At 32.5% G+C, this 15904-nt stretch overlaps 1 protein-coding gene across 1 annotated transcript in view; it reads left to right on the top strand.

Moving 5' to 3' along the window:
* Positions 1–15904, top strand: part of LOC134714870 (serine/threonine-protein kinase RIO2-like) — a 28781-nt gene that overhangs the window by 10730 nt on the left and 2147 nt on the right. Inside the window, exons 2-8 of the mRNA XM_063576519.1 lie at positions 1381–1525; positions 5511–5624; positions 6099–6153; positions 10685–10805; positions 11214–11302; positions 11757–11948; positions 15363–15455. Of these exons, the coding sequence (XP_063432589.1) occupies positions 1381–1525; positions 5511–5624; positions 6099–6153; positions 10685–10805; positions 11214–11302; positions 11757–11948; positions 15363–15455 (809 nt within the window). The remainder of the gene's footprint in view (positions 1–1380; positions 1526–5510; positions 5625–6098; positions 6154–10684; positions 10806–11213; positions 11303–11756; positions 11949–15362; positions 15456–15904) is intronic.

Below are 15904 nucleotides of genomic sequence, written 5' to 3'. Positions count from 1 at the left end.
ATTACTTCAACCTTTACCTGTCAGGTAATCCAATTACCCATTCAGTCTTGTGCCGGTATAGATCAAATTGTAGGATAAGGGCAATTAATTCCTCGGTGTAGAGAGTGAGGTCGTTATCACAATAAACATTTACCTGATTTTGGGAGAGATTACTCCCAAATTCCTCCCAACATTTTGGGAGGAATATCGGAGTTTGTCGGAGTGGCTCCGACATTTTCCTCGGTGTAGGGTGTGGGAGAGTTGGTACTCTTGAACTGTACTGTACCTGTGAATGGGGACGAAGTCTGTATGATTTTAAACCAAACATGTTAAAAAGAGAAACGGAAATACCGTAACGTTTCCGATTTTGGTTCTGTTGTTAGGGTTGTTAGCTGTGACGTTATTTAAGTTATGAAGTCATAGATTTTTTTTAATGATTTTATTTTATTGAATTTTCTACTGCAATATGCAACTTTGTCCCCACATGAATCAGACTGTATTGCCTGCCAGTATTATGTACAAAAATGTATTGTTGAAGTTATCAGCACCCCTTGTGGCGCAACACAATGATTACATTATCTCCCTCCACCATCCAACGATCCCACCTATTGTTAAAATATCTTCTGCCATCGTCAAAGTATACCTGGGCCTAGCTGCCGAATTGTAGCTCTTAAGTCCTTATGTTTTTTTTTTCTACTTGATGTTGTGGACCATATAGCTACGGATTTTTCCTATTTCAAAATGATAGACCACTGTCAAGTTCATATGTCGCCGCAAAAAAATCTTCAATTATGCGAACTTTTATGAGTCTTATGACGTCATTTACCAGATAGTGATCGTCATTGTGCAGGATAAACTAGAAATAATGTGTGTAAGTACTTAATAATTACAATTCCCTATTGACACAGCTGATTGTCAATTATAAGAATTTAATTTGAAGAATAATTCGTGCAACATTGGAACAGAAGTGACGATGCCCCTGAACGCATGAATAATGTTCACTAAAATCGAGTTTTTGGCGGAAATGCTTTGTATTGCAATTGTGACCAAGGTTCAAGTCGCACTTATTTAAAAAAAATTATTGTTTATAATCCATGCAAACCTTCATGTCAATATATATAGTTCATTCGTTACATATTTTTTTAGGATATGACATGTACATGTATGACGTTCCTATTTATGTTTGAATATTCATTTCCTTAACACTTTTATCTAATTAATCCCATTTGTATACTTTCTCCACCTATTTTGTTTATATGATGTTACTTTAATCCAGCGATTTAAAAATCACTCATTTAGGTAAGTCCACTGTCTGTATATATACATGTACATCAAAACTCATCTGTATACGAGCAATACATTCCACATTTATTTTGAAGAAATCTTTATTTCTGTTTGTAGGTTGAAATGGGATTAAAGAATCATGAGATTGTACCAACTCCACTGATTGCTTCGATTGCACATCTACACGGAGGGGGATGCCATAAAGTATTGAGAGAATTATGTAAACATAGACTTGTGGCTTATGAACATGCTGGTAGAAAAGGTAGGTAAATATAAACAGAGAAGTTGGGAGAATTATGTAAACACAGGCTGGTGGGTTATGAACATGCTGGTAGAAAAGGTAGGTAAATATCAATAGAGAAGTTGGGAGAATTATGTAAACACAGGCTGGTGGCTTTAATATGAACATGCTGTTAGAAAAGGTAGGTAAATATAAACAGAGAAGGTGAGGGAACTATGCAAACACAGGCTGGTAGAAAAGGTAGGTACATATAAACAGAGAAGTTGGGAGAATTATGTAAACACAGGCTGGTGGCTTATGAACATGCTGTTAGAAAAGGTAGGTAAATATAAACAGAGAAGGTGAGGGAACTATGCAAACACAGGCTGGTAGAAAAGGTAGGTACATATAAACAGAGAAGTTGGGAGAATTATGTTAACACAGACTGGTGGCATGAGATTGTACCAACTCCACTGATTGCTTCGATTGCACATCTACACGGAGGGGGATGCCATAAAGTATTGAGAGATTTATGTAAACACAGACTTGTGGCTTATGAACATGCTGTTAGAAAAGGTAGGTAAATATAAACAGAGAAGGTGAGGGAACTATTAGTGTTGTTCCGATGATCGGAATAAGTCGGAAATCAGTTGGTTGGGACTGGCGATGTCGATAATCGATTGGGATTTTGTTCAATCGATTGTCGTTAAAGTTTCCGGACTTTGAGCTTGTCAACTTCCGGTCCGTTTATTGTTTGCATTTCATATGCGCAGTCAAACAATATTAACAAAAAATATCAGTCGATGACAGTAACAATGTCATACATCCTATAATTAAAGAAATAACTAATTTCCTTCTTTATAAACGTGACAAAAAGCATTTGCAGATTGATGGAATGGTATTTAAGATTAATAACTTTGTATGAAATACTTTCTTTCAATTCCGGTACTTGTTACTTGAGAGCGTACAAATAATTCTGATTTTAGACAAAATAATTCCGTTGCTTCATTAAAACGTGTTGCAAGTTGCCTTTTATTAATGTGTTATCCATTTGTAGCATCAAAAACGTCATATTCCTTTCCAGATTGCTTGCCAAACATCGTTTACTTTTGAAAATTTTCCGAAATTTGTCTGCCATTTATAAAAATATAACAATCACGAATCTGATACGGTTCAACTATGTAAAAATTCCGCATTCTTGCAATTGTAAGTTTCGACACACGAATGACACAATAGACAACTTTCGAGTTCATCCGTCACCGGCAAAAACTCGTCAATTATGCACGCCTTTATGACGTCATTTACCAGATAGAGGGGGTCGCCTGTATCCCTGCACTATTTACGTTCATCAAGCGTCTTAGTGATCGTCTTTGTGCAGGATAAACTAGAAATAATTGTTGCTCTGTAGGTACTTACTGACAATTCCCCAATGACAGCAGTGTTGATTGTCAATTTTGAGAATTCAATTTGCCGAATAATTTCGTACAATATAGAATTATAGTTTTCCAACCACTCGCTCAACATTGGAAGGAAGTGACGACGCCCCTAAACGCACACATGACGGTGAAAAAGGTGCGTATAATTGACAAGTTTTTTCCGGTGACGGATGAGTCGAAAGTGGTCTAATGAAAGAAAATAATGATTACAAAAGTAATAAAAGCGTTCTACACGAATTAACAAACATTGGCTTAATACCCATGTTTACTGTAAAATGCAAATGCATTGTTTTATTTTTTTCTGGTAATTTTAAATTTCTAAAAGTTAAAAAAAACTTTATATATCTTTTCCTAATTTGAAGCATCCAAATGTTCATACAGCTATGTTATTGAATTTTTTTTGCGAGTTTCACCATTGAAATTTAGAAATGTTAGTGTCACTGTTGGTAATTATGAGATAAAATATGTTCAATATGAATCTTGATTCTTATTAATTCATTGTTTTAACTGCTAAATAGATAATTATCAAATGTACTAGAATTATAATTTAGTAGTAATTATGCCAGAATATGAAATGGAAACAAAAGATCAAATATGAATACTGGTATATAAACTCTGCAATGATATGGATATACACATTAGACAAGTACAATGAGACTAAATGCATGATTTCCTTTAAAAAAAGAGGGCAAGGTGTTATGATCCGATTATAACCGATAGTCAGTTGGTTGCTGTCAACCGATTGTAATAGATAATCGATTGGTAATTTCAACCGATTATCCAACACTAGGAACTATGCAAACACAGGCTGGTGGGTTATGAACATGCTGGTAGAAAAGGTAGGTAAATATCAACAGAGAAGGTGAGAGAATTATGTAAACACAGACTTGTGGCTTATGAACATGCTGGTAGCAAAAGGTAGGTAAATATGACAGAGAAGTGTTATTAGAAGCTATAGTTAAGCTATGTTATTTGAAATATATATACATAGCTTCTTGTTTTCATCATACACCTCAATACCTTTATATCTTTAGTAGCTTGTTATACTAATATATAAACATGATAAATGGATGTCAAACATCAGTTCATATATATACCATGTTTATTGATACAAAAAATGGGGAGAAAATAAGGAAATTATACATGGTTATTACTTAATATTCTATGAAATAAAAAGATTTTAATAAGCTTATGAATTTACAAATAGTGTTTGAGATTTTGATTAAGAAATTTATTGAGAAATGAAGGTACTGTAGGACAAAAATTGTAATGATCAAGACTTAGAAAAAACCTAGAGGTTACCAAATATTAAGGAAAGTTTTCTTGAAGGGTGTAAACCCTGATTAAAATTCTCCCTTGCCCTGCTCTTCCAAATTTAAAGTAATCTTTAAATTCAATAGGCTATAAATAAGACAAACACAGATATAGGATTAGTTGCTGGCAGTAACATATTATTTTCTCTTTCAATACAATATTTTATTTTACTTTATTGTACAGATTTCTTCAATTTAAACAACGTATAAATACGTGACATTATATAAATAACACATAGCTGAGAGGGTGATAGAGCAGATTGGTACCCCGAGAAAACATTGTCAACCGCGGCGAAGCCAAGGTTGACAATGCCTTTTCGAGGGGTTCCAATCTGCTCTATCACCCTCTCAGCTATGTGTTATTTAATTTATTATACTGAATGTCCTATCATGGCTTTTACAGATTACTTTTATTTTAAAAATGTTTTCTATGACGTCACGTTCATAACAACGTTACGGGCATTAGAAAAAAAAACAACAAAAGTCAAGCAAGATGTTTTATTTTATTTATTTTAACAGTCGATAATAAAATCTGAGCCAAAACGTAGAACTTAAGCATTGTATTTAATTCCTTGATGTAAATTCAATTCATTGTTCTTTAATTATCGATTTCTGATTGGTCTAGCCGAGAGGGTAACATTCAAAAAAATTGTCACCCGCTCAGCCATGTGATAGAGTAAATTGACACCCTCGTCTTAGCCAATCAAAATATGGCATTTTAACGTGAAGTATAATAAATAACATTGTTCCTCTTTCGCATGGTTTCTTTTTCCATGGCTAATACTTCCAACACATGTACATATAAAAAACATAACAGCAACTGTATATATACCAATGTGACCAACTTCAATTCGACGAAACTGCGAGCACCTTCAATACAAATTAATACATTTAAATGCTAACTTTATATAGTACCATTAAACACCACCCGTAGAAACTGCAAAAACTTTCCTCATGCCTTATGCACCTAGCATCAAACTTTATAAATAGTACATACTGTTGCAGAACCAGTATCAGGACTAGTTATACTAGTTCCAATCTATAAATAATTACTAGTACAAATAGCAAACAGGAAAAACCCAATTTCAAACTAAATAAAATATATTTATATCAATAGTAAGCATGGTCAGTGAGGCTCAAAATACTTTCCTGAGCATGCATTAAGTATTTGCCACAATCTTATTATCAGTCTGATGCTGTGATTATGAGGTGTTGGAACTTTAGTTATTCCTCTTGAAAAATTATTATATTATTAATGACTGAATTTGTATTTGTTAGCTGAAGGTTACAGACTTACGATAGCTGGTTATGACTATTTAGCATTGAAGGCACTTGCCAGTAGAGAGACTGTATATTCCCTTGGCAATCAGATTGGTGTTGGCAAAGAGTCGGGTAAGAAATACTGCTAGATATGTTTTCTTTGGATTTTTAAAAAATATTTGGGTTAAAATTTAATCAGGAAAAATCTTCTTATGAATCAGTAATAATTTTGGTGGCATAAATGCACTGTGCAATGCAGTGATTTTTGTCACTATTGTTTAAGAAAATAAGTAAGATTTTAGATAGAAATGGTTTACTTATTTTTATGATATTTTTTATCGGGTTTGGAAATTAAGACTTGAAATTTATTTAATGAACTTGGGCCTCTTTGAATTAAAAAAAAAAAATCAGAAAAATATTTTGGGCCTAAATACTAAAAGCTCAGGGAGAAAATTTTAAATAAAACAAAAAAATGGAGATATAAATCTCGATATTTGATATTTAATAGTTTATAAAATAATTTGCATAAATTTGATTGAAAATGTTGCTACTTAACAAGTTCATCATTTGTTTTATAGTTTGAATTCTCTTTTATTTATTTTACAGATATTTACATCATAGCAAACAGTGAAGATCATCAGTTTGCAGCTAAATTTCACAGGTATTTTTGTTTATATATATTGTCTTGCATGTATTATTTTGCCTCAATGAAATCAAGGAGGACTGAATGTTCTTATACACTATACACTAACACTATAGGTTTTTACAGCTATATCTAAATAAAGATCTAAAAAGATGGGCTATCAACTTTTTTTTAAAGAGTTATGTCCCTTGGAAATATTAAATTTATGGGAAATGACCATATGTCCCAAAAATCTTTTCCGTTCTAACTCTATTTGTCTCAACCATATATAATGAAACATATGCACAATGCTTATTGCCACAAAACACAGATCAAGTTTAAATGTTGGTGGTGTCACTTTTAATATTCTAGAGTTGCCCCTTTACAAATGGAAAAATTGCAGAATTTGCTGTTTCTGTTCTCTAAATTTAATTTGCCTCAACCAAATGTTATGAAACTTACACACAATGAATGCTTTTATATACCTCAAAATGCAGATCAAGATTGAATTTTGGTGGCTTCACTTTTAATGTTCCAGAGTAATGCCCCAATACAAGAGGCAATATAGGAAAGGTGTACTGACATAAGTAGTCTCTAAACACATTAGCTCCATGGAGCTTTCGTTAGTAGAAGCCATATTAACTATGTGTATCAGTGAAAAAAATGTAAAAGCATAAAAATATAGTATATACCAATACACATAATTAACAGCGCCTGGTGATGTTTGATAGCCTGACCGGTTTCGGTCCATAAAGGACCTTCATCAGAGGCAGAATGGTGGATTAATGTTTGCACCCTATTTATATAGATATGGTAACCGGCGGTTGAGTTAACCGGCGGTTGGGTTAACCGGCGGTTGGGTTAACCGGCGGTTGAGTTAACCAGCGGTTGCGTTAACCGGCGGTTGAGTTAACCGGCGGTTGCGTTAACCGGCGGTTGAGTTAACCGGCGGTTGAGTTAACAGGCGGTTGAGTTAACCGGCGGTTGAGTCTACCGGCGGTTGAGTTAACCGGTGAAAAATCCCAGTGGGATTTTCCATGGTTACAATTATCTATATTTAGCTAATGTTCATGTTACAGTAAACTTTTTGACATGTTACGGTAAACATTTTTACACTATACGGTAAACATGTGACCTGATGATATAACCATATTTGGGCTTTAGCATTGGATAAAGGGTGTTTTAATAATTTAAGAAGTACATAGTAATCATTTAGTCTTGATCTTTGGCTTATGATCCACCTAAATATCAAGTCTTGGAATAGTATTTCATGGTAGTTATGTGATCTTAATATTTGGCTTATGATACACCTAAATATCAAGTCTTGAAATAGTACTTCCTAGTAGTCATGCAGTCTTGACCTCAGGCTTATGATACACCTGTATATCAAGTCTTGAAATAGTAATTCATGGAAGTCATGCAGTCTTGATCTTTGGCTTATGATACACCTAAATATCAAGTCTAATAATAGTATTTCATGGTAGTCATGCAGTCTTGACGTTTTAGTTTGTGATACACCAAAACATCAAGTCAAAACTATTACCCCCCCCCCTAACCAAACAAAATTTGGTTTAGGGGGGGGGGGGGTTCTTATTGAGAATGCTTCATTTAAGCCTTTAGTACTCCTTTCAAGATCAAAGGTAGATGAATATTAATCCTCAGCGTTAGAAAGTTTTCAACACCTTAAGTTTGTAATGTAGGTATTACATATATACATCAATTTCAGGTAATCGCTAGGCTTACGCTTAGAGGTCCTATGCCAGTGAAAAATCAATAGGCAATATAGGAAAGGTGTACTGACATAAGTAGTCTCTAAACACATTAGCTCCATGGAGCTTTCGTTAGTAGAAGCCATATTAACTATGTGTATCAGTGAAAAAAATGTAAAAGCATAAAAATATAGTATATACCAATACACATAATTAACAGCGCCTGGTGATGTTTGATAGCCTGACCGGTTATCCAATGCTAAAGCCCAAATATGGTTATATCATCAGGTCACATGTTTACCGTATAGTGTAAAAATGTTTACCGTAACATGTCAAAAAGTTTACTGTAACATGAACATTAGCTAAATATAGATAATTGTAACCATGGAAAATCCCACTGGGATTTTTCATCGGTTAACTCAACCGCCTGTTAACTCAACCGCCGGTTAACTCAACCGCCGGTTAACGCAACCGCCGGTTAACTCAACCGCCGGTTAACCCAACCGCCGGTTAACCCAACCGCCGGTTACCAAATCTATATAAATAGGGTGCAAACATTAATCCACCATTCTGCCTCTGATGAAGGTTCTTTATGGACCGAAACCGGTCAGGCTATCAAACATCACCAGGCGCTGTTAATTATGTGTATTGGTATATACTATATTTTAATGCCCCAATACAAATTAGAAAACATGCTGAATTTTTGTACCTGTTCACTTACTTTAGTTTTTCCCAACCAACTTCAACACAATAATTATTACCACAAAACTCAGATCAAGTACAAATTTGTGTGGCGTCACTTTTACCATTTCTTAGTTATGTCTCTTCATAGCTTTATATGATATGCAAGCAGGGGTATCACCTGTTTCCAAGGGCACATCCCCAATTTATGTGAGTTACATTAAATGTATATGTATATATGCAGGGGTAAAAAAAAGATGTTACAGCTTACTAGCCCAGGGCTAATAGGTACATGTAGCATGAGTTTACTAGCCCTGTTAGAAGAACTGATAGCCCATCAAAACTGACCTGCTAGCCCTAGTATTCATTTCAAATTCAGACTTTGCTGTATCATACAACAAATTTATAAACTAAGTATTTATTACCTGTTGTACAGTAGACTTCAGCAAATCGGATACCCAAAAATTATGTCAACAAAAAATATCACATTACCCAATATATTCAATTAATTGATAAATGTATCTTCATTGAAAACTCTGCAATAATGAGATGACAAATCCCGAGTTGGTACAAGCCTTGACCACTGCTATACATGTACATGTATATAAAAAAGGATTGGAATGATTTTTATCACATACATCATCATGTTTCAGGGATCTCCATGGATGAAAATTGAACGATGGAGGAACTTTCACCATCACAAACCGTATCTACACCATACAGTGTAACCTATCGAAAGTATTTCATCCCTCCATATAAGGAATAGTGAACAAGCTAATTCATTGTTTATATTTATTTGAATTTTCATTATTAATATTTTCAATAATTGCCATATGTATCTGTTCAACATGGTCATGGTCTCCCCTTCAGTTGAGAATGACCAAAAGCTGTCATGAAAGTCCCCATGTAGTTTTCTTGCTATTTTTATGCCCCACCTACGATAGTAGAGGGGCATTATGTTTTCTGGTCTGTGGCTCCGTTCGTTCGTCCGTTCAGGTTAAAGTTTTTGGTCAAGGTAGTTTTTGAAGAAGTTGAAGTCCAATCAACTTGAAACTTAAGTGCACATGTTCCCAATGATATGATCTTTCTAATTTTATTGCCAAATTATAGTTTTGACCCCAATTTCATGGTCCACTGAACATAGAAAATGATAGTGCAAAGTTCAGGTTAAAGTTTTTGGTCAAGGTAGCTTTTGATGAAGTTAAAGTTACATCAACTTGAAACTTAGTACATATGTTCCCTATGATATGATCTTTCTAATTTCAATTCCAAATTAAAGTTTTGACCCCAATTTCACGGTCCAATGAACATAGAAAATGATAGTGCGAGTGGGGCATCCATGTACTATGGACACATTCTTGTTGGTAATTGTTATGGGGATTAAAAATCATGTGGAGCTTATTTTTTAAATGGCTCATTTGCAGCAACAACAAAACGATTCGTACGGGTTATGTGAAAGGTTAAAGAGATTTGTAAAGCAAAAGTTGACAAATGAAAAGGTTTTTAATGACTTTATCTAGAAATTTGATGCTATGCAACATGCATCTTTCGAGTTTGAATAAAAACCGGAAACGCAGATGTATCATCTACAAAATGAATTCAGAATTATAATACAAAATTTCTTTACAGGAAATATTAAGTTTTCACTCTTTTACTTTTAAAGTAACTCTATAGTACCCTTACAGAAGTACTCGAGTTATTTGCAATGAAATAATAATAACTGTTTTAGGTCTTATATTGTACTTTCTGAAAAGAGGGATGCTGATTGGGCAAGTCAAAATAAAAGCACATATTCGACTTGTTAAACTGTTTTCTTTGTGACTGGATTATTAATCTATTTATTTAATCTAAATTATCATAAGTATTTGCGGAAACTGCTGTAGTCCTGGCATTGAAGGCATAAAACTTTGCTCAGTGCTTGGAGCACAAAAATCATGCTCAAAAAACATGAAATCCAGCAATTTGATTGGTTGATTTTTGAGTCTGAGTACAAAAATCATGCTCGAAAGTTTTATGACCATGAGGCCTGGTCGTCAGGCTAGTGGATTTTTTACCCCTGATATGATTCTTGTGTTAGTCACATTTTTTGTCTCTATTTATCCCTAATTAAACATATACTGCTGAAAAAAAGTTATCACCAATCAATCAATCAGACCCATTTCATATTTATATTAATTTAGATTGGGAAGGACTTCATTTAGACAGTTAAAGAACAAGAGAGATTACCACAAACATAGGAACAAGGCATCATGGTTATACCTCTCCAGGCTGGCAGCCATGAAAGAGTTTGCTTACATGAAGGTAATGTCTTGCCAAACTTGATGCTATAGGTTTATAATAAATTTATTGATTTTGGAATATAAAGCAGTTTAGGGGAAATAGATAAGATATAAGAACAATTGAATGTACGAGATACTTTTTTTGCCATAATGCATATTTTCTCAATTATGAGAAGAAATCAGTTTTCGAGTGATTTTGATCATCAAAGGAGCAATGTTTGGTTTGTGAAGGTAAAAGTTTTGAATTAATGTGAGCGAAGTTTTAAACTGTTACACTTTCTTTTGATACTATGAAAACCCTTTTTTATATATATATATTTGATAAGGTTTCAAACCATTAAAATATTTCTATTACAAAATATTTCATCACTTCTTTCAACAGATGCTTAAATCACTAGAGTTTGAGTTTATAAACTTTTTGTTTTTTTAGGCTTTGTATGACAGAAAATTTCCAGTACCAAAACCAATAGATTTCAACAGACATACTGTTATAATGGAGTTACTTAGTGGACATCCTCTGTAAGTTTAATATTAATTATTTTAGAATTTATGAAAATAAACAAATTTAAAGAGTTAAGTGTATAAGAAAAAGGCAACATTCGTTGTCTTATTAATGAGTATAACTGTAATGCTTAAGTCCACACGGTTGGATGGAGTCATCTTTGTGTGTAGATCTACAATATTAATCTTCACCTATAAAAATGTGTTAATTTCATCATTTATCACAACTTTCGCTAGTGATACATGAAAATCATCACAAATTGGTGTATTCTTTCCATTCTCAACTTATACTTTTAAAAGTTATGCCTAACAAACATACAAGGGACGTAAAATGATGTTGCCTTAGACAGAATACTATAATGGAAGGATAACAATTGTAATCAAACTTATAAGCTTTCTGTCATGTTATATGATATATGCTATTATGGATATTATTTTAGAATCAAACAATTCTCTTTATATGTCATGACAGGTGTCAAGTTAGAGAATTAGGAGATCCAGCCCAAGTGTACAGTGACTCTATGGAACTAATTGTACGATTAGGGAATTGTGGAGTCATACATGGGGACTTTAATGAGTTTAACCTGATGGTTGATGATGAGGGGAATTTAACTATGTATGATTTTCCACAGATGATATCTACATCACATATTAATGCAGAATGGTAGGTTTTATTAGACAGGAACATTAAAGACCAAACAGCCTATTGTTTATGCGCATCAACTAACGCAACTTGATAGTGACATAAAAGCTCTATGACGTTGTTTCTAGCAATGAAAAAACGTCAAATTATAACGTCCTATTTCGCGTTTTTCACGAATTCCAACATGGTGTACACTTAAAAATACGTCTCCCAAGAAAACAGGAGTTGAGCGTCGAGCTGATATCTTGTGGAAATTTAACACAAATGGACACAAAAGATACTACACTATATTTAACCTTCGTTCTAATAAAAACAATAAAATATGAAATTTGATCTCTACTTTTTTTGCGCCGATCAGCATTTCATTTTTTTTATTCTTTCACATGCTTAGATTTTGTCTTTCATTTGCCGATTGTGTACAGGTTACCGGGGTTATTAGATAGAGAGAAAGTTATTTTTATGTCCAATTTATGTTTTCTGGTCTGTACGTCTGTTCGTTCGTTCGTTCGTTCGTCGGTCTAATTATGACTTCAGATTTAAGTTTTTGGTCAAGGTAGTTATTGATGAAGTTGAAGTCCTATCAATTTAAAACTTAGTATATATGTTCCCTATGGTTTGATCCTTCTAATTTTAATGTCAATTTTTAAAAATTTTCAAAAATTTAGTATTCAGAAGGTATGTCTGGATGATTCTCGTAAAATAATGTCCGATCTTGCAATGAATTTAAAATTTATTTATACTGCTTATCTTATAATTATGACAAAGGGTCATTGTCGTTTTTCATTTGTTTCATTTCAAATTGTCTTAAGAAAAAATGATAAACATTTCGCCTGATCTGACTGAAGCTTACAGCTAATTTCCTAATGTATGTAGATCAACACTTTAGTTAGATGCTTGCTTTGTTTGTATATTTTGTATAATTATATTTTGATAATGTCCAATTGAATTTAAATATCATATATACAGGTTTACATACCTATATATGAAGATGTCAATCTTAATTACAAAGCTTAAATAAACATTTATACAAACAAAGCAAGGAAGCCAACCAAAGTTTTACCCTACATGCAGTAGGAAACTAGCTGTAAGGCAAAACATATAAAATAGTTGTAAATCTAACTTATGAAAAAAACAATTGCTCCAAGGATAATATCCAACATAAAATCTCTCCCTTTCATTTAGCTTAAACTATGACCGGAAAGATTGAAAACAAATTTCGATTTTCAATGCCGGCAACAACCCTGTCCTTTTTTTTTTAATTTCCCAAATTAGCAATTTAGATTTATAATATTTTATCCGGTTGGATAAATCTTATTTTTGCAGTTTTCAACAGAAAATTATTTCCAAATTAATTTTTGAATTAAAAACTTTTTGTATTTTATATATACTGTCTCGTTTATTCAAAACACGTGAGGTAGTAATAACAGGGATTATATTTCATGATTGATGTATAACGTTTTAGAAACAAAAACTTTAATTCATATATTATAACTATAATTTTAATATCCTTATATCTTTAAAAATATTCAGAAATAAATAAATTTGGTGTTTTTACTGTCTTCTGATTGGTTAAAATTATTAGTTTTATTTTCAAATATGTTAATTTTGATGGCGACACGCCCACTCTGACGTTGAGTATTCATAGCCAACATGTGTGTACGCTTGTTATTGTTTATATAAATAATATAAAAAGTTCTTTGAGCCTTATTTTTGATAGAAATTTATTTATAATGAATGGCAATGATTTATTTTGATTTTATTGAACCATAAAACTAATTTTTGACTCTTCACATTTTACATAATCCGCCTTGCGGATTATTCAATGTGAAGAGTCAAAAAATAGTTTTATGGTTCAATAAAATCAAAATAAATAATAGCCATTCATTAAATAATGAGTTCACAAACTAGATGGAATAATTTCTATACGTTCGTCTTAGTCGGGAAATACAATGGTATAAAGAAGTCCGTCCATGCTTTTGAATGTCCGTCTGTCAACAGTAGCAAATGAGATCGTTACGGCAAACTTCTGAAATTGACGCGAAAAAAACACCACACACATTTAGTCTGATATAGTCAAATACTCTGTAGTTAGCCAGTGCCATCTTTCATTTCTTTGTTTTATTTTCAATATTTTTGCTTATGAGGGGTAGAGGACAAAAAACAGACTTTCCTAACAAAAGCGGCGAGAAAAGTTATTTCAACAATTTTCCATTCCGACGGATGGGGTTTCTGAAGATTAATATTTGCGGCAACAACATCATAAAATCTGATACTGATACGTGCATTTAATCTCTTGTGTTACCGGATAATAAAGTAGGATAATATAGTTCTTGGAAATTTAAATGTGGGTTTTAAACGTCCAATTTGCGATTCTTTTCAAATAGTGCGCCAGCAAGGAAAGTTTGTACTATGACGTCAGATGCAATGTTCTGAAGAAAGACAACTCTTTTCTTCAAAACGAACGAGAAAAAAAACCATGAAAATTACTAATAACTTTTTTGAAAGGTCGGTGACATACTCTTTTTTTGGCTTTATTCTGAAGAGTACACATGGCACTTTCCTTCTTGGAATTATTATGAAGAAATCACTGGTAGATATTTTTTAATACTGGAAACGTTTTTCATTTTTAAGTTTTATTTTTGGCGGGAATGAAATAAATCATATTTTTAAAGATCAAAACAGTATGAATCTTAAACTTTTGAACCTATATTTGAAAGATACAAATCTACTGTTTAACGTGAAACAAGAATTATGCTTGTAGGTTGTATATAAAGGATTTTTTGTAGAGTTTATATGACAAGCAAATATTATGTTAATATTCGGGAAAACACGAAACTGAGGTTGCTATAGCGACAAAACTAAGTCGGTGACCCCCAATTTTTTTCATCATATTTTGTTTCTCAAATCATGAAATACCTTTACACAAAATTTTAAGGAAAAATCACTGGTAGAAATAAATAGGCTAGTTTGGTCTTTAAAATCCTTCCTACTATCTAGAAAAATATTCTTGCAGTACGTTGAGTAGTTTTTTTCAGGAATTGAAAAGTTCATTATTGTCTTGAATCATATGCATAAAAAAAAATCTTATATTATGCAAAAATGTTTTGTCCTGATAATTTTTAACAGATCAATGGATACTGCTTGTAAAACTTCAACAAAATCGTTTGTTTGTAAGGTATGGGCTTGCGTATATTTTACAATTTCAATTTTTATCCCTGTTAATTTCATTAATGGAGAAAGCCTTAAAACCTAATAAATGTATAAACAAAAAAACAAACAAATACACATATCTAAATATTTCGGTACATAATTGTACATTGTACTTTTATTTCTTATCAATAAAAAGTTCTAAATTTATTTCATACATTATGTCATATGTCATGTGTACACTCTGTTGTATATTACATCATGTCTCATAATATATTTATTTGCTAGGTACTTCAATAGAGATGTAACTTGTATCAGAGAATTCTTTATAAGAAGATTCAATTATGAAAGTGAACTGTTTCCTACTTTTGCTGATATCAAGTAAGTTTTTGTTATGTGTAAATAACTGGACAGAAACATAACAACACAAATGAACAAACAAATTAGCATACATTCTTCAATGATAGACAAGTAATTTCAAATACCATCATAATGTACCTAGAATATCTTAAAAATAAGTAGGAAAAAATAAATAAAAATGAAAAAAAATCTTTGAAAAAAGAGAACATTTTAGTTAAATATGAAACATTATTTCTGTATTTTACTGATGACCCCATGGCCAACATTACATTAATTGAGTTTATTTGCATGCTGAGGACATGTCAGTACTAAATAAGTAAAAGAAAACCAGGAAAAAAAGTTGAAAAATAAAACTAAAAAATGGACATGATTTCAATTGTTTAAAATTATTTTGGGATTTTGGTGTGATGAAAACACCAACAGAGTATTTTGCTTTATATGATGTAATGAGAACATTCTGGGTTCTGTTT

Source organism: Mytilus trossulus, chromosome 4, assembly GCF_036588685.1.
Source record: "Mytilus trossulus isolate FHL-02 chromosome 4, PNRI_Mtr1.1.1.hap1, whole genome shotgun sequence".
Classification (NCBI taxonomy): domain Eukaryota; kingdom Metazoa; phylum Mollusca; class Bivalvia; order Mytilida; family Mytilidae; genus Mytilus; species Mytilus trossulus.
The sequence above is the reverse complement of the archived record's forward strand: the minus strand, read 5'-3'. Positions and strand labels throughout refer to the sequence as shown.